General features: G+C 59.2%; 1 protein-coding gene across 23 annotated transcripts; it reads right to left on the bottom strand.

The window, feature by feature from the left end:
- Positions 1-614: 614 nt before the first annotated feature.
- On the bottom strand, positions 615-26,677 carry DAZAP1 (DAZ associated protein 1). 23 transcript variants are annotated; one of them, XM_078361375.1, is made up of 14 exons: positions 26,435-26,677; positions 18,246-18,344; positions 17,409-17,449; positions 16,612-16,778; positions 16,260-16,325; positions 14,272-14,382; positions 13,178-13,226; positions 9,796-9,878; positions 6,917-7,070; positions 5,899-5,928; positions 5,534-5,674; positions 3,538-3,714; positions 2,436-2,524; positions 615-1,546 (listed from the first exon to the last, which is right to left on the bottom strand). In XM_078361375.1, the coding sequence occupies exons 4-13, from the start codon at positions 16,723-16,725 to the stop codon at positions 2,436-2,438; spliced, it is 1,014 nt and encodes a 337-aa protein (XP_078217501.1). In that variant the 5' UTR covers positions 16,726-16,778; positions 17,409-17,449; positions 18,246-18,344; positions 26,435-26,677; the 3' UTR covers positions 615-1,546. The 23 variants fall into 23 exon arrangements, with proteins under 23 accessions (XP_078217501.1, XP_035141568.1, XP_078217496.1 ...); XM_035285677.3 differs by lacking the exon at positions 2,436-2,524 and having other exon boundaries at positions 615-1,549; XM_078361370.1 differs by lacking the exon at positions 2,436-2,524.
- Positions 26,678-26,832: the final 155 nt, after the last annotated feature.

The following is a 26,832-nucleotide window of genomic DNA, read 5'->3' as shown; positions in this document are numbered from 1 at the left end:
TGCAGGCTCTCACACTTGGAATGCTGTAGGCTTCCAATCGGAAACTTGGCGGACCCATTTATTTATATATTTAGAGACAGGGCCTCCTCCCCCTGTGACCCAGGCTGGAGTGCAATGGTGTGATCTCGGATCACTGCAACCTCCACCTCCCGGGTTCAAGCAATTCTCCCCGCTCAGCCTCCCAAGGAGTTGGGATTACAGGCACGCGCCACCACGCCCCGCTAATTTTGTGTTTTTAGTAAAGATGGGGTTTCACCACGTTGGGCAGGCTGGTCTCCAACTCCAGACCTCAGGGGATCTGCCGGCCTCAGCCTCCCAAAGTGCTGGGATGACAGGCGGGAGCCACCGCACCTGGTCTTTTTAAGTCTCGCTTTCCCTGCCAGAGTGACAGTATTGCTTCCAAAAGATGCCCCTGTCCTAATCCCCAGAACCTGGGCACGTGTCACCTTCCATGGCACGAGATGTTTAATCAAGGTCACGGGATGGGAGAAGGCTGGAGCCCACACTCCCAGAGCAATCTACTGGTGGCCACACCGTAAAACTCCCAGCACCCCAACACCCACTGAGGGGTGGGCCCAGGCCGAGACCAAGGAGGGAAGAAACAGACACAGTGGTTTCTAATCCAAACGCACTTCTCTTTATTCAAACCAGGGTCAAACTGGTCAGTGGGAAACACCCTGAAGCCACGTGCCTGGGGAGATGGCCTCCAACTCGGCCCACCCAGCCGTGGGATCCAGACCGCCAGTGTCCACGCGGCTGGCTGCGCGCAGCCCCCACAGCGCACCTCAGAGACTACCAGGCAGGTCAGTCGACAAAAGCAAGGAATTAAATGAAAAACAGAAACACACTCAGTAGATTTCTTCTTGAAGCTCCCAGAGTTTCTGGACCAAGGAGTCCCAACCCCCAAAGCAAGGGGACTAGAAACGCACCCCCTCCACCAGTGCTGACGGAAACCCTGTTTTAAATTAAAAAATAAGCCAGTATACATCGTAGAAAATTTCTCTTAAAAATCTCACAATTTGTAAATGTATATTTTTTCTTTAACATAAAAGTTTACAATATACCATAAAACAAAAGGCTCAGGAAAATAATTTCCAAAGAAAAGAAGAAAAAGAAACCTGAACTTTTGAATTAAAGCTGAAGACATTTTTTTTAACCCTGTTGTTGAACCAGTGACTTTTTTTTATTGTGCTGATGGGTTAGAGAAAGAAATACTTAAAAACCTCAGTCCAAAAGACACCCACAGCCGCTCCAAAAGCCTCGCCCCCCCCGCCCCCCAAGGCTGAGTTGCTACGTTGCCGCCACGTTTGTGATTGTCACGAGTTCACAAGCTTGGAATCCGGGTCTGGGCCGTGTAGAAGTCGCCACCGCGGCTAGCGTCGGTAGGGGTGGAACCCTTGCACGTTGTGGTTCTGCCCTCGTCCAAAGCCGCTGCCACCGGCGGGGGGGCCCCCTGACCCTGGCACGGAGGGGCCCCCGTAGGAGGGGGGCTGCTGGCTGGGGTCCGAGAAGCCCTGTCCAAAGCCACTCAAGTCCTGCCCGTAACCTGCTGGGGGAGAGAGGCCTGTGAGCTCGGGGCGGTCCCCGGGCACTGGGCACTGCCGTCAAGCGAGGCTGCCTGGACGCAGTTCCACGGAGCCACCTGGAGACCACAGGCCCCACAGGGTGGGATGCAGCCCTTCTCAGGCCAGCACATAAGCCACCGAGAGGAGCCACGGGTGGCGTGTTCTCTCCCTCAAAACCAGTGTGAGCAGGGCACACACAGGGAACATCAGCTTCCAGAGCCCTCCGTGGCCCACATGGCCTTGCCGCTTCCCCGTTCAATCCGGAAGACACCGTGGGTTGGTCGGGGGCAGGCTGGAGATGGCTGGGGGTGGGTGGAGACACAGACGGCCCGAGGCGCCATCATGGACAGGGCTTCTAGAAAGCTGGCTCTCAGTTTCAGAAAACCCCCAATGCGCCCTTGCACCAATGCAGGGCCTACCCAGACCCCACGTCGTCCCCCTGCCAGGGCACGTCCGTTGGTGGCACGTGTCAGGGAAGGGTCCTGGGCCCAACCTGACTGCCCCAGTGATACCATGACGGAGGGTCCAGCACACCCTGTGGCCGGTCCAGCCACACAGCCGACCTCAGGGGCGTGGACAGTGGTGTCCTGAACAAGAACAGACACCGGGCTGTTCCCCACCCGACTACACACCTTCAGGAAGCCCCTCCCGCACCCTCTGGGTTCCCAGTCAGGTGCACAGGGCACAGGCAGGCGTGGGCTCCGGGAGATCCTGGATCTGGTGAAGGCTTATAACCAGCCAACATCTTAGCACTGGCAAGGGCCCCTCCCCAGAGGGCATCGCCAACGTCCACCCCCGCCCGGGCGGCAGGGGAAGCCACGTCCACTTCCCGGTGCAGGCAGGTGGGAGGAACCTGGAGGAGGCACCTACCTAAGCCACATCACTGCTCAGCCTGACCATAAGAGTGTAAACAAAGTGTGGGCCGCAGCCCGGCGGGTCTGGAGAATAGGAACCCAGGCCTGGCAAGAGACGAGACCGGGGTGACCAACCCAGGCAGCCGCCACCGAGAGCAGTGGCTGACACACACTCCACGGCCCAACTGGGCGCCTCATGCCCCCCTGCCAGCCGTAGACACTCGGGGCTTGGTGGCAGGTGAAGACCCACATATGCAGCAACCTGGGCCCAAGGCCTGGTCATGAGGGCAAGGGAACCAGAGCCATGCAAGGCAGGTGGGAACCTGCGCCACACACAGCTCCCACTCCCAGCACCCACCAGGCCTAAAGGAAGCGTGTTCACAGGCGCCCCATGTTCTCACCCCCTGCCTGTGAGCATCCCCTGGTGCTGGAGGAGCTGCCCGTGGTTGGAGCCCTACCCACTTAGGACACCGCATTGGTCTGGAGCCAGGCTGCCGTGACACTAGGCTCAGTGCAGGTCAAGAACTACAGACATGCAAAACCTTGACCCATCCTGGCCCTGTCCCCCACCAAGCCCCTAGACCCGCCCCCACCAAGCTCCTAGCCCCACCCCTCACCAAGCTCTGAGCCCTGAAGCACATGCGCCTCCCACAGGTCACCTCCAGACAGCACCCAAGTCACGAAAGCCATCAAGGCCAAGGCAAATCCCACGTCCAGGCCATGGCCTGCTGCAGACCCAGGCCTCTACCCCAGGCAGGGTCTGTAACCCAGCAGGAGAATGATGACCTCAGAAACTGCAAACGCCGAGGGGTCGGTGCACCCGGGACCCACATCAAGGGCCTTGACCTTGCGACAGTGATCACAGCCTCCTGGGACCCACTTCCCTTGACCCAGTCACCACTCAGCTTCGCACACACGCAGGCCCTGCAACACCTGCTGAGTGGACGAACGCTCTGCTGCGACCCACACTCCCGCGCTCCCTTCTGCCGGGGCAAGAGCGCTCTCCAACAAACGCTGCACGTCTGCCCCCTCCCTCTATCCTTTCCTGCCAGGTAAAGGGGGAGGAAGCAGAAGGCAAGCTGTGCCTGGGGTCTCGGGGCCAGCAGGAGACCACTTACCATACTGACCGTAGGGGAAGTCTGGCTGAGCTGTCGGGGGCTTGCTCATGTCCGGGGCGGCCTGAGACGGAGGTGGAGGGAAGGCCAGAGGCGCTGCCCCGGGAGTGGCCGGTGGAGGAGGAACCCCAGGAGGGGCAAACTGATCCGGTGGTGGAGGTGGAGGCCCGTAGCCAAAACCTGCAGACGCACAGGAAGGCAAGGCACGGCCACGTGGTGCAGCTGGGGGCGGACCAGCAGGAGACCCACCCCCAGCCAGGCAGGAGCTGCCCAGATGGGACTGCCACCCTAACCCACACAATGCCCTGGCCTCATGGACGTCCACAGAATGGATCACAGAGCCACAGACCCAGGCTGTACCCCCGGGAAACACACGCCCCTGGGATGGCGGCAGTTCGCTGAGCTGCAGTAGGGCGGGCGTCAGACAAGAACTCAAGGAGGCCAGGCGCGGTGGCTCACGCCTGTAATCCCAGCACTTTGGGAGGCCGAAGAGGGTGGATCATGAGGTCAACAGATCGAGACCATCCTGGTCAACATGGTGAAACCCCGTCTCTACTAAAAATACAAAAAATTAGCTGGGCATGGTGGCGCGTGCCTGTAATCCCAGCTACTCAGGAGGCTGAGGCAGGAGAATTGCCTGAACCCAGGGGTTGTGGTGAGCCAAGATCGCGCCATTGCACTCCAGCCTGGGTAACAAGAGTGGAAACTCCGTCTCAAAAAAAAAAAAAAAAAAAAAAAAAAAAAAAAAACCTCAAGGAGCAAGTAACCCCACAGCAAAAGCAAAATCCATTTCAGAACAAAAGCTCGCCACCATGCCCAGTGCCCGTGTTTACGAAGCTGCCAGCACAGGTGAGGGCGTGTCCTGACGAGCTCGGAAGGGACTGCCGTGCCAGAGACACTGCCACCCTGCCCTCTGCTGCTGGATGTCAGGCGGGCCGAGGTCCCACCCAGCTCCCTCCTGTCAGTCATCTGGCCCAAGGGCCTCCATGTGCAGAGCCTGATCCAGACCAGAGCATGCAACCGCCCACTCCTGTGCCACAGCCACATGGAGCCTCCAAGCCCCCAGCGCACACTGGGATGTTCCCCAACTGTAAAAGACCCCCGGGTCCCAAGGACGGCAAGTGAAAATCAGATCCTGATAGAGCCCCGTGCCGACGGCGTGCTCTGAGGAGTAACCACTGGCTGGGCGGTAAAGGGACCACAAGATCCTAGAAAGCCACACCCCTGGAAGGCCTGCATCTCTTCTCCTCTACTGAAGGGCGCCAGTGGCCCCACCCTGGGAGCCCATCAAAAATTCTGGGTGTGCTGAGGTCACGAGTTCAAGACCAGCCTGGCCAACATGGATAAACCCCATCTCTACTAAAAATACAAAATTGGCCGGGTATGGTGGCATGCACCTGTAATCCCAGCTACTCGGGAGGCTGAGGCAGGAGAATCACTTGAACCCAGGAGGCGGAGGCTGCAGTGAGCCGAGATCGGCCCACTGCACTCCAGCCTGGGCAACAAGAGTGAAACTCTGTCTCAAAAAATTACAGTAAGATGAAATTCTGGGTGTACTTCTACTCTTATACTTAGCTCTTCAATTACAACTGAAGCATACCAGAAAATCAGTCAATAATGAGAACTTGTGCACCCTCAAACAAATGTCCCCCCAATTCTGAAGTACGAGGCTGAGACACGAAGTCCTGGCACCGTCTCCTGAGGGGCTCGTGAGAGGAAGTGGCCGGGTACAGACGTTCCTGCCGTGAGCTCTCCGGCCTGCAAGAGCCTGGGCTGCCCTTCAGCCTGACCAGCAAAGCCACAGGCAACGGAGCCCACCTGCAGGTGAAGGGCCTGTTGGCAGGTGACATGCTGAGCAGCCACACCCCACCTGCAGCTCTCCCTGAGGCTGAGACCAGACATGTAACACAGGAACCCCCATCGCTCCCACCCACCACCTGGCTGGCTGGAGTCTCCAGAGCAGGCGGGAGGCCCCCCCCCCAAGGCCCCCTCGACTTACTGAACTGTGGCGGGGCACCGTAGCCCTGAGGGAAACCCTGGGGAGGGGGGAAGCCTCCGGGAGGGGTGGACACGATGTAGGAGGTGAATGGTGGGGGTGGCGGGGGCGCTCCTCTTCCCGCAGGGGGCGGTCCGTAGCCACCTGGAACACAGTGCAGGAGTGATGGGCGGAGTGCGCTGGGTGACACAGCCCGGCCACAGCCAGACCTGGGCCTGCCAGGGGCTCCCAGCAGGCCCCTCACCCTCTCTTCCTCTCCAGCATTCAGGACACAGGAACCAGGCTGTGCCCGCTGTCCTCGGGCGCCTGCTGAGTCAGCTTGCCATGTGGCTTCCGTCCCCACCTCTGCTCTATCAACAAGGACTTACCGATCGCCTGTCCTGCCGGCACCCACATTCCTGGATGAGAGAACAGAAGAGGAGGTTGGAGCCGTGTCCGCCCAGGTGCCCGACGCAGATGAGGACGAGGAGCCGCGGAGCATGAGCATCCGGGGCTGGGGCCCACCCAGGGGCCCTCTATGCTCAGAGCCTGCTGGTCCTGAGGGTAGAGCCCCCCCTGCCCCCCGCAAACCCTGAGCAGAGAAGCACTCCCCACCCACTGTCAAACAGGCCTTAAAGCCACTCTCCTCTGTCCCCTGCCAGATGGCAGGCACTGTCTGCTGACTGGGGCTCGGGCGACCTCCAAGCTCCACCTGAGGACCCCAGAGAAACCTGAGACTTCTAAGCCTCAAGAAGGCACAGACAGTCCCCACAGGACCTCCCAGCTTCCAATAGGGGAAGCTCCAAAGAGAAAGGTTTGAGACAAGGCACAGGGAAGCCACAGTCTCGGAGCCTGGACAAGGGACATCTGGAACCCTGACCTGGAACTCGGGTCAGGCTGTGCGGCCAGGCCCAGGGGTTCCGTGGCTGCTGAAAGCTCTTGAGTAGGGGCAGGGCCACCCCGCACAGGTCTAGCCACAGAGCGCCCACGGCACTGCAGAGGGGACAGCAGGTGGCAAAGCTCCAAAGCCTGCCCAGTCCTCAGCGGCCCCCTGGGGTCAGCACCCCAATTCCAAGCTCAACTCGGCAACGGCAGAACTCAGGGTTTCTTGCTCAGACCCGCTGTGGCACACAGCAGCGAGGTGCAGACGCTCACTGCAGCTCTTCCAGGTGACGGCGAGGCCCAGGCAAGGACAGGCACCTGAGCCGTGGCTGCCCCGCTACTGAGGAGGCTGTAGTGCCGCCTGGAAGCTGGCTCTCTGCCAGCTCCCGGTCGGGACTCAAGGCCACCGTGTTGCACTGGCAGGCGCAGCAGAAGTGGGGAGGCCACAGCAACAGCCGAGCAGGGTAGGTCGGGGCGAGTCTGAGACACGGGGGGGTCCCGAGAGCACCTCTGCCTCAGCCTTACCTTGCGGGCCATATCCTTGCTGCCACGTGGGCGGGGGCTGGCCTGCCCAGCCATTGGCAGCGCTGGGAACAACGCGGCTCCCCCACTGGCTGGCACCTGGCTGTCCCGGCGGCTGGCTCTTGCTGTCCCGAGGCTCAGCCCGTTTAACTTCCACCTAAACAAACCAAGCTCTGGTTCAGGACGGGGCTGCGGGCCCAGCACCCCTTCCCTTCAGACACACCCGTGGGTAACTTATGACTACACTTAGCAACTTACGACTTAAGACTAAAGACTTAACTATAAACCTTATTTAGGCCAGTAGCATTTTTTTCTTAAAAAAAATTTTTTTGTTGAATTTTTTTTGTTTAAAAAATGTTTCTCAGGTACAATAGATACAACTGTAAGACAAGCAGAGCCCACCCGCTGCGGGGCAGCAGGGACAGGGCCAACAGCCCTCAGGGGAGTTTCGTGCATGACGAAGGGTCTTTCACTCAAGTAAAACGTCAGCACCCTCCTTCCTCTCGGAAACACGGGGACACAACGGGACCGGGGTCTTCCCAGCCATCGTCAGCATCCTCATTGCCCTCTGGGCCGCTCGGAGCCCACCCGCCTGTGCTTTTCACGCATACCTGAGAAACACGGCTGGTGTTTTACTTAGATTGTTTAATTTAAAATGTCTAATGGAAGATAAAGACTTACCTTCCCCAGGCTAACGCTTAAAGAATCTCAATTAACTCAAAAATAATGTCAGAGGGAATGGATGTGGTAAGAGAATCTTACATTACATCTAACAAAAAAAAGGAAACAGACATGCAATAAAATGGACATTTGGATCAGTAAGCAATCTTCATACTGTGTCTGCTCCGCAGCCGGGGCCTTCCTTCCCTCCCTAGACACTCAGGAGCCACAGCCTTCTCAGGAGGCGGGCGCGGGGCCTGACCTACCTCTTCCAGGCGCAGGGGCCGGCCTTCCTTTAAAGCATGGGCGGGCTGCCTCAGCATTTGAGATTGCTGAATTTGTCTTATTTTTATGGTAAATTTTAATGAGAATAAAGAGACAATGAATCCACCTAGAGTCAGCCTTGGGGTCTTTCTGAGCTCTACGCAAGATGCGTCCTGTTCTCTCCATGAGAGAACAGACAGCGGTGGCCACAGAGGTACAAAGCCCCCACGTGCCTGACCAATGCCCCAAGGACAGCCTATGATGGGAACAGAATCCCCTTTAGCTCAAGGCAATGCGACAGCAGGACCAAGGGACCAGTTTCAAAGAATTCAAGTTAACGAGTCTTCACACACTCTCCTCAGAGGACGGTGGCTCCTGCTGACAAAGCAGAGCAGTCCTTGTACGTGGGGAAAAAAAAATTCTTTTACCCTTTCCTATGTTAACACAGCAACGCAGAGTTGCCTGGCATGGAGGTGAACTATCACCCAAGACCAAACCTCTACGGAAAATCCCCACGAGGGGCCGGCAGCGACGCCAAGTGCCGCCGTGTCCGGCCGACCAGTGAAGGTCAGTGCCGGGCAAGCTGGACTCCAATGACTGTCCTCCTTGGGAGGCGAGACGCACACTGAGCCGCCGAGCTCAGAGGCTCACGTGGACAGTCATGGCTGGGGGTACCCGGGGGGCTGCCCAGGGACAAGAGCAGGTGTGTGCACTGCACAGGGCGGTCCCTCACTGTCCATGGCCTAGTACCTTAAAATTGTGAGCGCAGACTCCTCTGAACCTGCGCTGGTGCTGCCGGGCACCCGTGCAGCCCACATGCTAACTCTACAGCGAAACCTGCACCGAGAGGGTTGGAACAAGGATGGTGTGTCCTGTTTTAGTTGGGTTCAAATGGAATTCATGAAGTCTTCGGCCAAATCTAAGGCACCTGTATACAAAAGTAACTACACGTGCTACCGTCCTGAAATGCTCGGGGCTGGGGTAGAGGGTGGGGGCAGGAGACCATGAGCAGGAGGCTGGCTCCCTCCAGGACATTTTAGCTGAAAAAATAACCGAGGCTTTGTCCAAAAGGCTGAGCATCTTCTTCTGTTAACAGGTGACGCTGCCACACCATGGAGGCGGGGTCGAATCCCCCTCGGTGTGCGAGGCAGCCTGGCACAGACAGCAGAGCTCCTTGCTTTCAAAGAACCAAGACAGGAATCCTGCAAAAACTTGGACCCCTAGGCTTTCGCTAACTGCAGAATTTCTACCAGTTACTTATTTCAGAGTCCACTCCTCAAGACCCTCCGAGGGTCCAGGGAAAACAAGGACGTAGGAAGCCCTTTCTGACACACACCTACCAAGGGCTGGCCTGGGGGCGGGGGGTGGCCTCCTGTCCCTCTCACCTCCGGGGGTAACACAGTATGAAGATGACACAACCAGAGGTCACTTGACTGCATGGTGGCTGAGTACTACCGAGAGCATGTGGCTGGTGCCGGAGTTCCACAGTAAGTGACCCAATTAAAACAACCAATCCTTCATGATGTTTTCGTTTTCCTTTCGGTTTTAAGCGGAACCTCGGCTCTCCGAGGTCCCTTGCTGATCACATTACAGGTCAGTGTCAGACAGTGGGATTTGCAGACATCTGAAGGAGTGGTCATGGAAACCAAGCCTGAGGCAACGCTGCGGTCTCACTGGAGTCAGCCCCAACACCGCCACAGCCTGGCCGGGCCCCCACCCGCCCGGTCCCAGGCCACCCAGAGGGAGGGGCTCCGGGAGCAAGGCTGGGAGACACCCACCCACCCACGGTCCACACACCCAGCTCCACCGCAGGCCGCACGCCTCACGCAGCGAAGGCTCGAGGGAGGAAGCGGCCCGACCCCCGTGTGAAGGAAGGAAAGGACGGCTCCCTTCCAGTGAGCCCGGGTTGCCTAAGCCTCGGCGTGGTCTTAAGGTAAAGTAAAACTACAACTACACACTTTTTTGCCCATGATGTCGTGAAAATGCATGTTGACAGCCTGGTCCACTGATTGCTCGTCCTCGAAAGTAATAAATCCAAAACCTAGCCAACGACGAAGAGTGAATCAAGGTAGCAGGGCGTGTGACACAAACAGGGTGATCAGGGCGAGGAACAGTATCGGGGCGGCCGAGGGATCGACCCCGGGTTTCAGCTCAGCCGTGTGTGGGCGCTGCCTCCCCCCAGGAGCTGCCAGAGTGCACAGACGGTGAGGACGGCTCCGCTGACACCCAGACTCCCAGGCTGGGGCTCTGTGTCAGGAGCACATTGAGCACATCCTAGAACGCAGCGGCCAAGGCAGCACACGGAGAGGGCCTCCGCTGCTACGGGCAGACACACCGGCCCCAGGGGAGGCTCAGAGGTCCTCGCTGCAATACTCTGGCTCTCGCCCGTGGACAGACAGCCAGGGAAGCCTGCAGGCCGGGAGCCTGCGTGGAGTCTACGTCTCCACCTCTGTCAGGGGTGTGCACCGTGGATGTGTGTGCTTCTCTGAAACCCAGGACTCTCCCCCTCGGCCTGCAAATTGTTTTGCAGCTAGTGCTGGCAGCAGCCATGTATCGTTCTAAACGTTAACAGTACAGTGTCCGTCACAGCGGGTGCCTCGCCAGGCTTACCCAACACCGTTGGGAAAGCCCGAGGAGTCCTAGGAGAGTCCTACCATAGGCATATATGCATATACACACAGTAGACTAACAGTGCACAAAGATACAGGCCACAACGGGTGCCAGCAGGTCAGACTCTGCTGTCAGCAGCAAGAGCGAGGTGCACCATGGGATCAAAACAGAAAATTTTAAAGGCAAAAAAAATTTAGCACTTTCCAAACACAAGAGTGGCAGTATAAACGAAGTTTAGTCGGTCTGGGGCGAGCGCGGCCCCCGCTAACGGAGTGGGTCTCGTCCTCTACGCAGGAGTGCGCTGGGCTCCCCAGGCTTCCCCGGCTGGGTGGAGTGCGACACCGCAGAGCACACTGTCCTCCCGAGGGACCCCGGCCACGCTAGCACCTCCCCAGATGGCCTGTGTGCTGGACAGAAGGAAGTGCGCGGCAGACAGCTGCCCAAGACCTCACAGAACAAAGACGGACGAGGGAAAAGTGGAGATGGGGCTGAAGATGGGCCGCGCGCCAGAGGCACAGGGTGTGTGACAAAGCACCACACAGTGGGGCACAGTGCGACACGGGCGTGAGCGCGGCAGAGGAAGGCCATGGGGGTGGGAGCAGGCAAGGGCCCCCGGAAGGAGCGGCCCACCATGGGGCCACCCAAGCTCAAGAAACGGGCTGGGGCTGCTGTAGCTGGGACCAGGCAGAAACATGACAAGCAAAACTGGGTGAGAAAAGATGGAAATGGGGCAGAAAGGGCAGCTCAGACTGTGAGAGGACAAAGGTCGCCCGCACTTTAGGAGCCTCCCGCCGTCCTGAGCACACGCATGCACCTCAGCATTACTGCACGTGGCGTCTGCAACCTGACGGGAGAGGAGGAAGAGGGACCAGGAGGGCAAGGCACACAGCGAGGAGGCGGGAGGAAGACCCGAGGGAAGGTGGGGCCGGAGGCGAAGGAGGCAGCGGCTGCAGCGGGCGAGCTGAGGGCAGACGAGGGAGGGCTGTGCAGGGACCCACGCAGACACTGTGTGCCCGAGACACATGCGGGGTCCCCGACAGGGACATGGCCACAACCTTCAGTCAATGGAGAGGAAGAGGGAGGTGGCAGGAAGGGGAACACAGACCCATCTCAGAAGAGGAAGAAAGGCCAAGGAAGAGAACGCACTCTCTGGGAGGACTCGCTAAGAAGCACCACGGCGTCTCTCCTGCCCTCCACTCGCCTGACACCCAAGGGACACTTTCAAAGCCCGACGGCTAAGGACGTGTGGCCACATGCTGGCCCCGAAGTGGTCTGTACGCCAGCGTGGACTCAGCGACACTCGCCAGCCACGTCCCGTCCACATGGGACAGGATGCAAGGAGAAGGGGCGCCAGCTCTGGGCAGCCGGAGGGAAGCGGGAGGATCTAGAAGGCACCCTCGGATTCCCACGCACTCAAGTTTCCCGAGATCAGAGGCAGTATTGGAGCGCGGCATCGGTGATGAGACAACATATTTAGAAGTAGACATTTTCTCAAACTGCAGGAGTGTCTGAAACCACAGGGTTCGCCTGGTCCGGGCACAGTGCAAGAGGCGCTGGGTCCTGGGGGAGGCGCCCTGAGCGCTGTCTAGGAATGCGGCTGTCAAGAGGCGACATCACCACTGAGGAAGCGGGACAGAAACACCTGAAACTTCGTTTACACCCCACTGGAGCGAAGCCGCTCCGTCCTCTGACTGCGGGACTGGCCTGTACCTGTGTGACATAATTTAGCACCTGGAGAAGAGAAATCTAAAGAGATAATCGTTAATCACAAACAATTCACAGAGAGAAGGAAAAACAACTTACTTAACATTACTGTACTTTACTACCAGACACTTAAGCACGTCACTTAGCATGTACGTCTATGTCTAAATTAAGTTACCACTAAGACTTAACAGCGTAACCAACATGGAGGAGGAACACCCCTAACCGTGGGGAGGGAGGTTCAAATGGCAAACTATGCTCCAGCATGGCGGCCATGCTGTGGCGCCGCGTGGCGCTCGGGGCTGCCTGGACTGACCTGGCGGGTGATGCGGGGCGGCACAGACGCCTCGGGCAGACCCAGGCTGCGGATCTGCTCGCGTGGCTGGCCAAAAGCGGCTGATGAACCAAAACCATGCGGGCGGGACAGACAGCGGCAGCCACAGAAAAGGGGCACAGAAACGGGGCGCCCATGGCCCCAGCTCCACAAACCAATGCGGACAGGCGTGCGGGGAGCTGAGGGAAATGATGAGGGAGGCCCTGAGGTGACTCCTCACCCCTCCTCCCACCTGCCCCACTGACTTCAGAGGGGGGACAAAAAACAAAGAAAGAAGCACGGGATGGATGACGGGAGTGCACACTCCACGCCGGGCCGGCCGGCCCACGACACGAAATGAGACCGGCCACACTGGGAGGACTCGACGAGGGGGCGAAGGAAGGTCAGATGCAGAAGCAGCACACTCTTCCGGGACGCGGTGAAAAACAGAAACCAGGCTGACACCCATGTCGAGTCATAAAAACGCCAAAAGAGCAAAGCAAAAAACAACGTGTGACGTCTGACCTCGGGAAGCACAGACAGGCTGAATGGGGTGCACGGGAGGGACCCACGTTTTAGTCATTTGTCTCCAAATCGTCCTGTCCTGAGGCTGGTTGCTACAGCCACCACCTATGTGTGCCTGGCGGGTGAGATAGTTTGCCATCTGAGGGGGGAGCAGGGAGAGAAGGCCAAGGACAAACTGGATCTGCCCTTACCTCGGGGCCTCTGCTTCTCGGCATCATAGATCATGACCACCTCCGTGACCTGGAAGCAGAGAATGGCATGAGCCCAGTGCCAGCGCCAGCGCCAGCGCCGAGGGGGCTTTTCCGAGGCATCCTCATGGGGCGCACCCTCCTTCAGCGTGGGAGGTGCACAGGCCAAGCGCTGCTCCCTGGGAAAGGCAGGAGCCCCCACACTCTGGGGCCAGATGAAGGCGCAGAGAAGCAGCTCCAGGGCAGGCGCATGGGCATCCATCTCCGAGCCGCCCATGGCCCCGCTCACGTGTATGCTGAGGGACACGAAGGGCCAAGGACGCTGGCCACACGTCCTAGCAGAGGTCGTGGGAGCCAGAAGACCCCACAGAAGCCCTTCCTACCCAAACAAGGGAAGCGAAGGGAAGCTCAGCCCTCACTCAGAGCGGCAGGACAGCCACACACAGCTCCTCTGCGGACCCTGTGCTCCTTCCCTGGCCTCCGCTCAGGGCCCCTCATTCCCGGCCTAGGCCCGCGGCCCCCTGAGTTACACCTTATAAACATATGTTGGACCCAGGCCCACAGGACTGTCCTGCTGGAGGGGCTAGGAATGTGGCCTGCGGGGCACGGGATGAGCCCCAGCAGGACCTCAGGGTGAGAACACGCACCTGCGTCAGGTGACTGGGAGGACTCCCTGCCGGCCGCCACCCGGCTGTCCCAACTCCCTCTGGCACCAGGCTCAGCTGAGACTGGGTATTCTCCCACTTGCCCGGTGGAAGTCAGCTCGTCCAGGTCACGCTGAGCCCCATTTCTGTGTGACCGCCGTTCTCTGACTCTTTACCCCATGGTGTTTTCACAGTGGAATCAGGCGGACGCCCTGAAGGCTGTCAGGCTAGCAGACTGCAGAACTACCCGACTGGGACATTAAGTGGCCATGAAGGCCAAGGCTGGGTTTTCCATCTTTTCGGTGGGGGGTTCAGGCATCGGCAGAAGATGAGAGCACGAGCTCCCGGCCTGAACGGTCTGTGCACCTGCGGCTCCGCCACTGCACCCCGAGAAGGCGGAGGACGAGCAGAAGCAGCTCTGCCCAACAGCCCCGCCGGGTAGGAGAAACTTACCACTCCGAACTTCTTGAAGTATTCCCTGAGCTCTGTCTCACCACAGTTGTGAGGAATTCCACCGACAAATATCTTATTGGATTTACTGTTATCACTCCGGGGTCCTTTCTGCTGTTTGAAGAAGGGAAGAACGGTTAGCTCACGACGGACCCTCCACACCCTCCGTGAGCTGCACTGGCTGTAAGAGCCGGCTGAAAGCCGGGCAACAGCGTCCCACGGGCCTGCTAGGTCTGAGGAGCGACCAGAAACACCGGGCTCTTCTGAGACGCTTTTGCATTTTTCTAGAGACTCAAGGAGACAGGGATTAGCATTTTTGCAGGGCTGAATTTCAGCTAAACGGAAACCGCATGGGGTGTGCTCGCCTTCAGCTACTCGGCATTACAGCCGGCGCCCACTGTGAAGGCAGGGACTTCCGAGTGCTGGGGAACGGGAGCGCTGACGATGGCATGGCAGCGAGCAGAGATAAGCTGCATTTCAGGCTGCCCTTCTTCAGCAGGCGACAGCGATGACTACGGAAACCTCTAGCAGCTCCAGAGCCATGTGACACATGGCCCGAACCACACAGCCCCTGCTGCCGCTGCCTCCCACTGCCCAGTGAGCCTGCTCCTGGACGCCACTGCCCGGGCCTTGTCACTCGCCCCTCAGCTGTGGCTGCTCTCCTGCCCCCACCCCACCCAGAGTCCTCTTCTTCTCCTATCCAAGGCTACCACACTTTAAGTGGTCCCAACTGCTTTGAATTAAGAGACTAAAGCTTTGGGGGCGGGCGCCCACTGCCATGACTGTAAGGGTGGTTTCACGAGTGGCCGCGTGGGTCAGAACCCACCAAGTTGTGCAGTTACCAGGTGCCCGTTACATCTTAGTAAACCAGAGACGCTAGTGAGTGAGTAACCAGGCAGAGCACGAACCGCGACTGGATTCCAGTCTGCAGAAAACAGCTATGAGAACTTGTGGGGCAATTCCGCAGCGGGAGCGTGGCCTGCACAGACCACACAGGACTCCCTGCAGCCATTCTCCGGCGTGCTGACCGACGGTGCGTGTGGGGAGGACGGAATTTTAGGGGACGCACCCTCCAGTCCTTAGGAGTGGTACATGTGGACAGAGATAGATATATCTAGCAAAATATTAATGATGTATAAACCTACATGGTGTATTTAGGTATTCTTTGTGCTATTCTTCTATTTTTTTTGTAGTTAAAAAGTTTCCTGCCGGGCGTGGTGGCTCACGCCTGTAATCCAAGCACTTTGGAGGCCAAGGTGGACAGATCACCTGAGGTCTGGAGTTCAAGACCAGCCTGACCAACATGGTGAAACCCTGTCTTTTTTAAAAAAAAAATTTTTTTTAAGGTTTCCTAATAAAGTTAAAAAAAAAAAAAAAGAAAAAAAACTGTTCCAAGGGTTCTGAAGCCTGCTGCCCACACTGCGGAGAGGCTGGCACTCGGTGCCTCAGCAGGCCTCCAGGTCTGCACTGTCCAGCGCGCTCCGTGGGGGTGGGAGCTTCTCCATCTGCACCGCCCCACCGGGCTCCTGGTGCCCGTGTGAGAACCGCACGGCTGGAGGAAGTTAAGTAGACCAGGGAAACCCCATGCCGGGACGGTGCCCTGTCAGCCAGGCAAGCACCAGGGCCGTGGGTCAGAGAACCCAAGTTGCCATGTCAGGGGACCTCAAGAGGAGTGGCAAGGTGGCCGGCACGAGTTGACATGGCCTGGCCCAGCACAGTGGGCACACAGCACACAGAGTAAGATGAAGGGCTCCTGCCAAGAAATAGTGTGAGCTGTCCTTGTTTTTTCTTAAGATAGACTAGTAAGAATTTTCCTGGCTGTAGGATAAAACACAGCACTGATAAGCCTGGGTGAGGCTCGACTGCTCGAGTGTCAACCTAGAAGACCTCTGTCGCTCTCGATCTTAGTGAGCGAAAACAGCAGATCCAAGGCACGCGTCTCCATCCCGAGAGAAGAATGCACGAGGAGGCCACCTGGCCCCGCCCCTTACCCATCCTTCCTTTGGCCGTGTTCTCTCTGGCTGCATCCCCCGGGGTGTGCATGGCTTGGGGTCGATCTGTAAGAAATTTCAAATCAGCCGGTGGTGAGTAAGAGGCTGTTTCTCTAGGAAAGAAGGCGTCAGCACAAGAGCAGCCACAGCACAGCAGCCCCGCCCCACCCGCCGGCTCCGTCCACCCTGCGTCCTACTGCACTATCCAGCCTTGGCACCACGGCTTCGGCCTCCACATCAACCCACTTGCAAACATGCTCTAATACAAACATCCATCGGAGTCCAGGACAGAATGAAGCAAAGCCACGACAGGGGAGGCAGAGCGGGAGAGAGCTCCCGGAAGAACACTTACGTTTCGGCCGTCTAGCGTGTGCGGTCTGCTGGCCAGCACTGTCCCCACACAGTTCGGGTCTTTAAATTTGACAAACCCAAACCCTCGAGACTGGTTGGTGGTTTTATCTTTCATGATAACACAGTCTACGACTTCTCCATATTGGGAAAAGTAGCTGCGCAGAGTCTCTGCTCAGAAATTGGGAACACAACACAAACACACAGGACCAGGGCATTAGGCACGCGCCAGGCGGTGGCTGCAGGCACGCGCTCTTCGAGTCCACCGGCCGCGCGTACGGCAATGCTGGACTGGGGGTGAGGGGGTGGTGTCCAGGAAGTACACACTTAAGGCCCTCGTGTAAACCAGAGGGGCTGCCAGTGAGCACAGCAGCGGCCGGCAGTCACCACCTGCCTTTGTGGGAGTCCGGGAAGGCAAACGCAACACCTCCGGATGCTGACGGTGAGCACGGAGCACCGAATGCGCTGCACACTTTCTCCTCCTCTACTCTCAACTTGGGAGCTTGGCCAGGCCCTCGCCCTCTGCCTCCACCACCCACCTCAGCCCTGAGCTACGAACCTGCAGACTCAAGTCTTCCCTGTAATTTGGGATGGGAAATACCAGGGCCAAATTAACAGTCTCAAAGTAATACACACTTACTCTGCCCCAGCCAACTCCAATGTCCCCTGCCCAGAAATCAAAACAGTATCAACAGCGCTTTGAAACATCCAAGACAGCAGCAAGAGGCTGCCGACACAAGCTGAAGGCCAAGGTCCTAGAGCCTGCCTGCAGCACCCACCTGACACCCCTTCGCCACCTACCTTGGGTCGTGCTCCAGTCCAGACCGCCCACGAAGAGCTTCCTGCAATTCAATGAGAAAACATTCACCATCAAGACAAGCTGTCGCCTGAGAAATGCCCCCATCTGAGCCAAACTGAGGTCTCAATTCAAAACACGGAAGCAGCTTATGCACACGTGACGGCGAGAAGCTCACAGCAACGGCAGGTCAGCTTCTCCCATGCTGTCTGCAGACACGAAAGATGATCCCAAGCCTTGCCAGCACCATGGGGAGAGGACTGGCCACAGAGCCACATGCAGACCTCCCGCGCAATGGGCAGAGTTCCTGTGACAGACCGGTGGTGACCGCACAGACCCGTGCTGCTGCCGAGCGGGACACAGGCTCACTTTCCTACAGCCTTTGCAAATATTTTATAACCAGGAAAAAGAATTTAGAAGTCTAGATTTGAAATGTGCACATAAACTAGACACCTAAGCCACGAGGCCTGTGGATTACAGCCCCAAGCGCGGTGGGGAGACACAGAAGCCTCCAGATGAACCTGCACTCACAAGAGAATGAGGCCCACAGATGGCCGGGAAGGCCGTGGAGCTCCAGGCTCAGCACTGGCACCCCCTGCCCATCCTCACAAGCCCTCGCCCTCACCCTGGGGCTGTCTCTTCTGGGCAAATGAGCTGGAGGACTCCCAAGGCGTCTGCCATCCACCCTGCGGCGACACCCAAGGGCCCATCTTATCACCCCCTGTAGCTCTGAGTGCACCCAGGGGCCTTGGCTATTCCAACTCCCAACAAGGGCTGTGCCACCATGCATCAGCCATGGCACCCACTGGGCCTGTCTGAGACACACGGGCCACAAGGCTTACCCAGGCGCAGGGCCTTAGATGTCACTCAAGCTTCCCCCAAACCCAGGAGGCAGGGAAGAGATGGTTCTATCTGCGGCTCTCCAGTCCTGCCCACTTTCCCTGGAAAAGGGGACACGTATTCAGAAATGAAGTCCCTGAGCTGAATTTTGGCTGTGACTCAGTGCCAGCACCATCAACACCCTTGGTCTCCAGAGAGCAGAGCACCCTCGAAGCTCCACCCAAGAACGCTGCCAGCATCACTGAAAACAGCAGGCACACAAGGGTCCCCAGGTTCCTGATGGCCGACCACGCCACACCTGCTTGTGCTTTTGCAGAAAGGTCCCTGGCAGGTTGAACACATCACTGCCCCACCAGCGGTCAGGAGCGATGGGACGGGCTGGAACGCAACCCTGCTCCTCCAGCTCCTGCCAGCTCGCCAGGAAAGACCCATGCAAGGTGGCTGGCACGTTCGGCACCTCTCATCGATGACCGCCTGGGGCCTGTGAACTCCAGCTCCCAGACTCAGCCCCTGGTGAAGGGTCTGCCACAGCCAACTGCCAGGGGCTTGTTCCTGCTCCTTCTTTTTCCCTAAGAAAGGCTCGTTTAAATATAGTGTGTGAAAAACAAAGCGTGGTCCCACTACAGGAAAGGCACCCGCTGCCGTCTTCACAATGTCAACAAGCAACCCCCCCCCCAGGTGGACTGTGCCAGTGGCCCTGTGTTTCCTGACCACTAGAGAGGAGACCTGAAAAGACCAATTTCAGAGAAAAACACGCTGATCCGCAACAGCAGCAGGCTTAAGCCTCATTCACTTAAAATCCTGCGACTCCCACGCACCCTTCGCAATCAGGCCAGGGAGCACTGAGGTCAGAACTAGCCACCGTGGGAGGAGCAAGGCTCCGTGTGCCTCACTCCCCATAGGCTGTGCCTGTGCGGAGTCAGGCCCGGCCCCGCCCACATCCCTGCCAGCAGGGCCGGGCACCCAGCAGGAGGGCCAGCAGCAGTCCCCACCCCATGAAGGTAGGGCCCCCGAGACTAGCAGAAACTGCCAGAAAAATGTCCATTTACACAAGCCTTTGGAATAAAAGTTCAAGCATTCACATTCACACACACACATACACACACCCCCAAGTCACATGAAGAAATACCAGCTGCTAGTTAGCACTGCACCCACCAAACAGCCAGGTAATAGGCAGGTGTCCTCCAAGAAACCGAATCCCCGCCCGCCCACCTCAGCTACCCGGCGGCAGGTGGCAGGAACTCGTCAGACCAGTCCAGTTTCGGTCCTCATTGAAATTTCAAAAGTTGGGTATTAGGGGGAGGTCTGGGAAAGTCAGAACAGGGTGGGTGGGTTAGTGGCCCGGTCCCAACACTGTCTTTCTAACGGGATGCAGCAGATCCTGCCTGTCACCGCAGCATTCTGGGAGGCCAGGAGTTCAAGACCAGCCCGGACAACATAAGGAGCCGTGGTGGTGCCTGTAGTCCTGCCTACTTGGGAGGCTGGGGCAGAAGGATCGTTTTAGCCTAGGTCGAGGCTGCAGTGAGCCATGATCATGTCACTGCACTCCGGCTGGGGTGACAAAGACCTTGTCTCTTAAACAAAACTTTAAAAAATAAAAAAATATAAATTTTTTTTCAATTTTTTTTTTTTTTTGAGACAGAGTCACGCTCTGTTGCCCAGGCTGGAGTGCAATCCCGGCAACCTCTGCCTCCCAGGTTCAAGAGACTCTCCTGCCGGCCACCCGAGTAGCTGAATTGATAGGTGTGCACCACCACGCCCAGCTAATTTTTGTATTTTCAACAGAGACAAGATTTCACGATGTTGGCCGGGATGGTCTCAATCTCTTGGCCTTGTGATCCGCCCACCTCAGCCTCCCAAAGTGCTGGGATGACAGGCATGAGCCCCGCACCCGCCCGGCTGCTTTCGAGATTCTGGTCACTGAGCTGTGTTCATGTAAGAGAATGTCGTTGTTCTTGGGAAACAATGGATAGCTCAGTGTCCACATAAAGGGACGCCACTCCCCCGCCTCCAGCTACTCTCAAATATTTCAAGAGAAAACACACAGTGGGCGCGGCGGCTCACACCTGAATCCCAGAACTCTGGGAGGCCAAGGCGGGTGGACACCTAAGGTCAGAAGTTCAAGACCAGCCTGGCCAACATGGCAAAATCCCATCTCTACTAAAAATACAAAACTCAGCCACACACTGTGGGCAGGGGCTACTCAGGAGGCTGGGATTACAGGAGTCACCTGAACCCAGGAGACAGAGGCTGCACTGGGCCAAGATCACGCCACTGCACTCCAGCCTGGGGGACAGGGTGGGGAGTGAGACTCTGGCCAAAAAAAAAAAAACCAGAGTTCACTGGTGGAGCGGCAAGAGGTGCCGGGTGGCGGACGGCAAAATGTCTGCCAGCGGTGAGTCTTGAGTCTTGCAGAGTCAAGAGAATATAGGGATGTTTGTTACTCCTTTTGTAATTTTTCCCGTAAGTCAGAAATTACATATACGATTATGGCATAAAAACCTTTCAGTACTGAGAACGTGACAGAATTTAAGTTTCTTAAATTTGAAACAAGTCTTGTTACTCATGAAATCTGAGACTGCCCCTGATAGCTTTTGTTTTACACGGCGTGTCTGCTTCGAAGGGAAGGCAACTCCGGGCTGGTGCTGTGCTAAAGCGTCTCATGTGTGTTTCTCTTGCTACTGCTCAGAGGCTGCCGGCTAAGACTGGCACCTTCTCCACGGTCTAGACAGAAGGCTCCAGAAAGCCCCAGGAGGCAGGGTCACCTCCTCAGTAGCAGGGACTGCTTCCAGGGCCCTGGCACAAAGTCCCTACTTCTGAGGCTGAGGATTTTTTAGTGAATAAAAGAAAGCTGTTGGCTGCCAACCTCACCAGGTGATGAGTAAGAGGCCAGCACCCCAGAAACACACGGGGTCCTGGGCAGACACCTCCCAGACACTGCCCATGAACTGCCCAGGAAGCAAAACCAACTCTCAACTCTCACACAAGTAAATGCCGGAGTCCAGGGAGCCACATGGGCCGTGGCCAGCACAGGAGGTGCTGCTGACTCTCGGGGCTGGCTCTGGGGCTGGCAGTCTGCTTGTCCTCAGCTCCAGGCTGGCTCAGCCTGCACCTGGGCTGGCGCCGTGTGGACCGAGGACGTTAACTGGGCAGTTAAACACTGGCCTATACAGATTAAGGGGTCAGCTACAAATGTAACCCCCCCACGCTCTGCCTCTGAGGAGCCCAATGGTGGGAGAGCCATCACCCAGCTGATGGCCTCTCCGACACTGGAAGTCACGCTCCTATAGACCTTACACCCCACAAACCCAAACGGGCTGTTCTCGTCAGTGGGGGAGGTGTGGGGCGAGCTCCCCTTCTTCCCTGGCAACCTGGAGTCTGGTGTGCAGTCTGACTACCAAAGGTCACACCTCCCAGCATCTGCAAGCCTGGTGCCCAAGCCCCGTAGCTCCACACCCGGCAGGGGCTGAACCCACAGCAGCCGGAGCAGCCGCTCTCTTCCGCCTGTTAAAGCAAAAGCTGTTTGGGGTGGCAGGCTCGCTTGCTGTGCGCCCTTAGGGCAGCTGGGCGGTGAGGTATGAAAGCAGAAGGTCCATCTGCAGAGGCTTCCCCTGGCCTAGGCTGACCACAGACAGCCCTGGCCTCCTGGCAGTAGCAGAGAGGACTTCAAAAAGTGGCTGCCGGCCTGGCCACTCAGGGCCAGCAGCCTCACCGAGGGCAGTCAGCAGGGGACCTTTCCCTTCCTGCTGGGCTGAGGGACCAAGCCAGGAGGAACCTGCCTCCCCAGAGGCCCCACCTAGCTTCGAGCTCTGCCAGTCACACTCAGCTCTGGGCACAATCTCGAGAGGCAGAAGCCCAGGCCCAGTGGCGGCTGCTGTGTGGGGAGTCTATGAACCTTCCTGCCCCTAAGGCCAACAGGGACTGCTCCACCCACTGCCTGCCTCAGGCCAGTGAGCAGAGCCCCGCCCCCCACAGCCAGGTTCCCCTCACCAGCAGGGCAGGTGCCCTCCCCACCCCAACGCTGGCAGGGTGCGGGGTCCACAGAACACATCAGCAGTCTGTGCACTGTAATGCACTGCTATGTGCTGAAGGGGGCACTGAATGCCCACATCCTGGGCGCTAACTGTGGTCGTCCTCTTCCTCTCCCTGCCAGCCCCACCCTCCCAGGCAACCAGTGTCGTCCTTCACAACGCCTGGATTCAAGCTGGAACCTCAGCCCATAAGCGTCTGTCAAGTGAGTGGCCTCTGCCTAAGGTTCTGTAATGGCTCTCAGGGATTCCGACATCACAGCACAGTGTCACGGGGATCAGGCCTCAGTCCACAGAAAACAACACAACCTCAGATTCACAGACCGCACCATGCACACAGCAGCCTGACCAGGAGGGCTCTCTGCGTGGGGCGGGCAGCAGAGGAGTGTGGATTCCCAGCTCAGGCTCTTCCACTCGCTGGGAGGACCCTGGACGAATCCCTCAACTCCTCTGTCCCTCTGACTCTCTGGAAAAGCCAAGGGTTAGTCAAGGGAACAAGCACCAGCTGGGCACGCTGCATGCTGCTGCTGGCTCTGGGCTACTGGGGAGCTGCTGAGTGAAGGGCACATGCCAGGGCGGTGCTGCTGCCTTTCTAGACACCTGCCTGCTCCAGACCATCAGAGCCAAGGAGCACCCAGTCAGGAGCACCCTGACCTCACGGCCCATTCACAGGAACCAAAGGAGCCAACACAGGACAAGTCATAAACCACAAGGAGCTGCTACCCCCAACGTGGTGGGAACCAGGCTGAGCACAGATGCTCCCAGACGGCAACTCTCACCCTGGCGAGTCTCCCCTGCCCCACAGGACATAGGCTGATGTCTGGGGGCATTTGTGGTTGTCATGAGTGGGGCTGTTCCTGGCACAGAGCAAGTGGGGCCAAAGATGCTGCCCAGCAGCCTGCAGTGCCCAGGATGCCCTGCCTCAGAGTGATCCAGGCCAGAGTGCTGACAGAGCCCGGGCATCCACCTCAAAATAACCCAAATGCACCACAAGAGCCCCAGAAAGGCCCCATGACGTTTCCCATCACTCCCTACATTGCAACAGCCTCCCCAAGATGACGGCCCTCTGAACTGACCAGCAGTCCCTCCTCCCAGGTGCACCGCACAGGCGGTCACAGGCTCTCCAGGCCACACGGTATCTGCATCCACAGCCACCCAATAACCCTAGGAACCCGCCATGGGCCTTTCTGGCTCTAAGCCCCACGGCCCCATCACAGTCCTGCGTTACCCTGAAGCTGCTTTCTCCTCTCTCCGCTGAGTCCCTCCTCCTCCTGTGACTTCCCTAAATATGTGCAGGTGTCCCTGTCTCACCATTCCCCGGTGTACCTACCAGATAGAATCTTCCACAAACCTCCCTCTCCAGTTCCACGACACCCTCCGCCTTGGAGGTCAGCAGAATACAATGGCCTGAGCGCTCGAGGTGACCCCTCCGAGCCTCTGCCCCTTCCCAGTAAGCTAGGCATTGGGTCCTATTCCTGACACCTGGCGTATCACACAGGTGCCCAGCACCCAGCAGCTACCCACAGGACTCAGTGACCCCGGCTGCACTGTGTCAGCTTCCCAGAATCCAGTTCAAGGCACTCAACCCAGAGACTTGAAGGTGACTTCACAAGGCCAGGGAGGGCCTTCCTGATCGCCTGTGCCCTGAGCACTGCAGGCCACCAGCAGGCACTGTCCCTCTAACCTTCCAGACAGCTCAGTGCCTGTCCCCCACCCTTCACAAGAGGACCAGGATGGGCCCCAATCCCAAATGAGGACATCGCCCATCACCTCCAGTACAGGGGGTCCGCGTGCCAAACCCAGCAAGGTTGACAGCGGCTCCCCACACGCCACCTTTCCTGTGCGCTTCCTCCTGCGTGCAGCCCCCTCCTTGGGCTGACTACAAGTCAGGGTGCGGAAGGCACTTGTTATCCCCACAGGCCCAGCTGACTTTCGCCCCCGTCAGGCTTTACCCAGACTTCTAAGCCAGCGTCGGTACTCTCAACACTCAGAAAGGCTTCTTGGACTCAAACTCAAAAGCAGAGCTTTCCCCGAGGGACGCTCCCTAACCCACCTCCCCATGGCAGCGGCTGGGTGGCCACAAGTGTCCCAGAACAGCGGCTGCAGGGCTCCAACTGTCCTGAGGCGTTGACCCCGCACCAGGTGCTCTCCAGGCCAAGCAGGGATTGTGGCGACAGGTGCAGGACTTGGTGGGAGCCAGAGGGATCTCTCGCCGCCTCCACGGCAGTGAGTAGTGAGGGATGCGGGTGAGGAAGAAGGGCAGACTGAGGAGGTGCCAAGGCCCCCCACCGTGGGAAATCACAGACCCATGGCATCCCAAAAGCTGCCGTCCGTCCGTCACAGAGGACCCGCTTCCATCCAAGCTCAGCACCCTTCCGAGTGGCATCCCCCAGAGGGCTGACCCTGTGGCCTCCCAGGAAACTGCAGGGAACCTGCCAGGAGGGCGTTTCACAGGGGCACAAGCGTTTGTCCACACAAGTCGCCACAGCAAGGCGCTCAGAGTAGACCACAGACTCCCACACAGAATGGAAGCCTGTTTCCCACGCAAAATGTAGCTGTGTCAACACTTCTTGGCCACCGAGTCTGACTCAGAAAGCAGTGGACACTCCTGGGCAGCCGGGCCTTCCAGCTCTAAAGGCCGGTGATGTGGACAGAGCTGGCAGCTGAGGAGGAGAGCAGGGTCCATGTACTCCTGTCCCCTCCACGCAGCCTCCCCACTTCCCAAGGGTGTCTGTGCAGGGTGGGAAGGGGAGTAGCCCTCACCTCTCTCCAGCTTCCTTGCAGCCAGGCTGGGATGGAGCGGGACCACGCTCACCTGTGGCTAGAACTGACCTAACCCAGGCACCCCACCTGGGAGCCCCTCCCCCCATCCTCCCAGAGTCGAGGGCTCCATTCCCCGTGGCCGTGGAGCCCCTGCTCGGGCCAATCCCGCTGGGGCCCCCTCCAGGTCATGCCTCCCCACAGGCACACGGCCCCTGGCAAGCCAAAGTGCCTGGAGAGGCCTCAGCATGGGCGAGGCGGGGGCTCCGTGCGAGCAACCCCGTTCTCCAGAGGAAGGGGCTCTTTTGCTTTGTCTGCGGACGGGGGAGAAGCCACAAAAAGCATCCCCGTCCACAGGCGTGACCTGCGGCGCGTGCGGGAGGGGCCTGCCCAGGCCACCCTCTAGCAGCCACCGCTGCAGCACGGGCCAATCCCGGCCCTGAGAACACCCCGAGAAATTCACACCAGACCACGAGGAAACCCCAGCCCAGACCGTCCTGCCGGAAGAACACACCTCGGAAAGGACGTCAGTGCTGCAGGAGCCGCGCTCGCCAAAGGGACCCCGCGGAACGACGCTTCCCGGCCCCGTGGGGTCCCGCCAGGCTGCGATCGCAGGGGACGCGCTCCCGCTCCCTTCCGCGGCTCGAGCCCACCCCGGGCGGGGAGGCGCCGGGAGAACGTAAACACTGCGAGCCCCGCGGGCCCCGGGGCTGCGATGGGAGCGGGGGGCCCGGAGCCCCGAGTGGGAGAAGCTGGGCGGCGCCAGAACCGGAACCCTCGGCTCGGCTCGCCACGTGCGCCGCCCGCCAAGTTTGGGCGCGCACTGGGGGCGCCCCCTGCCCGCCCCCCCAGGCCACGGTTCGGGGTGCCCCTGGCCCGGAAGCCGGGGAGCGGCAGCGAGGACGCCCTGGAGTCCCCGCAGGCTCCCTCCGGTTCCCATTCGGGGTCCCCCAAACCAGGGAGTCTGCAGGCAGCGGCGGGGGCGCCCCAGATCCCCCCGGTTCCCGTTCCGGGTCACCACGGTCGGGAAGCCGGGATGCAGCGGCCGGGGCCCCCCGAAACCCTCGGGCTCCCATTCCAGGGCCCCCAGAACGCGCAGTGGGGAAGCGGCGGCGGGGGCGCCCCAGGACTCCCCCAGGTGGCCGTTCGGGGAGCCCCCGACCCCTCAGGTCCCCATTCACGGTCCCCTACGACGAAAAGCCGGGAAGGGGCGGTGGGGGCGCCCGGACCCCCCAGACCCCCCGGACCCCGCTCTCCCGTCCAGAGCCCCCGGCGCGAAGCCGCGGCGAGTCACGGTCCCGAGTTCGCCCCCGGCCGGCGTGACCTTGACGGGGCGGCCCCGGGGGGCGGCGTCTGAGGCCGGGCCCAGGGCAGACACGCAGGCCCGCGCCGCCAGTCCTCACCCGATCTCGTCCGCGCCCGAGTTGTTCATGGCGGCGGCGGCGGCGCTCGGCGCTCCCGGGCCTCCTCGCTCGCTCCCGCCTCCGGAAGGTCACCAGCTCCGTCGCCCTCCCCACAGCCGCGGCCCGGATCTGCGCAACGGCGGCGGCGGCGGCGGCGGCTGCCTCCTCCCCTCAGCGCCAACGGTCACCGCGCGTCCCCGCGCCGCCGCCCCGCCGCCCCTGCGCACGCCCGGGCGCGCTCTCGCACGGGGCCTCCGGGGGCGGGGCCAGGGGTGCTCCGTACGTGCGTGCGTCCCTGCAGCGGGTTTTGCGCCGCCGCAGTAGAGGACACTGAGCGACTCATTTCCACCTCGGGGGCTCCGGACTTGCCCGTGGGGCATTCTGGGAAATGGAGTCTC

This window comes from Callithrix jacchus, chromosome 22 (genome assembly GCF_049354715.1).
Source record: "Callithrix jacchus isolate 240 chromosome 22, calJac240_pri, whole genome shotgun sequence".
NCBI classification, from domain to species: Eukaryota; Metazoa; Chordata; class Mammalia; order Primates; family Cebidae; genus Callithrix; species Callithrix jacchus.
The sequence above is the reverse complement of the archived record's forward strand: the minus strand, read 5'-3'. Positions and strand labels throughout refer to the sequence as shown.

Coding starts and splice junctions, on each gene's coding strand:
- DAZAP1 (XM_008986906.4), bottom strand. CDS start 26,463: ATGAACAACTCGGGCGCGGACGAGATCGG. Junction 14,383..16,259: donor CACGGCCAAAGGAAGGATGG/GTAAGGGGCGGG, acceptor TTCTTCAAACAG/CAGAAAGGACCCCGGAGTGA. Junction 5,675..5,898: donor GCCGGCAGGACAGGCGATCG/GTAAGTCCTTGT, acceptor ACTGTGTTCCAG/GTGGCTACGGACCGCCCCCT.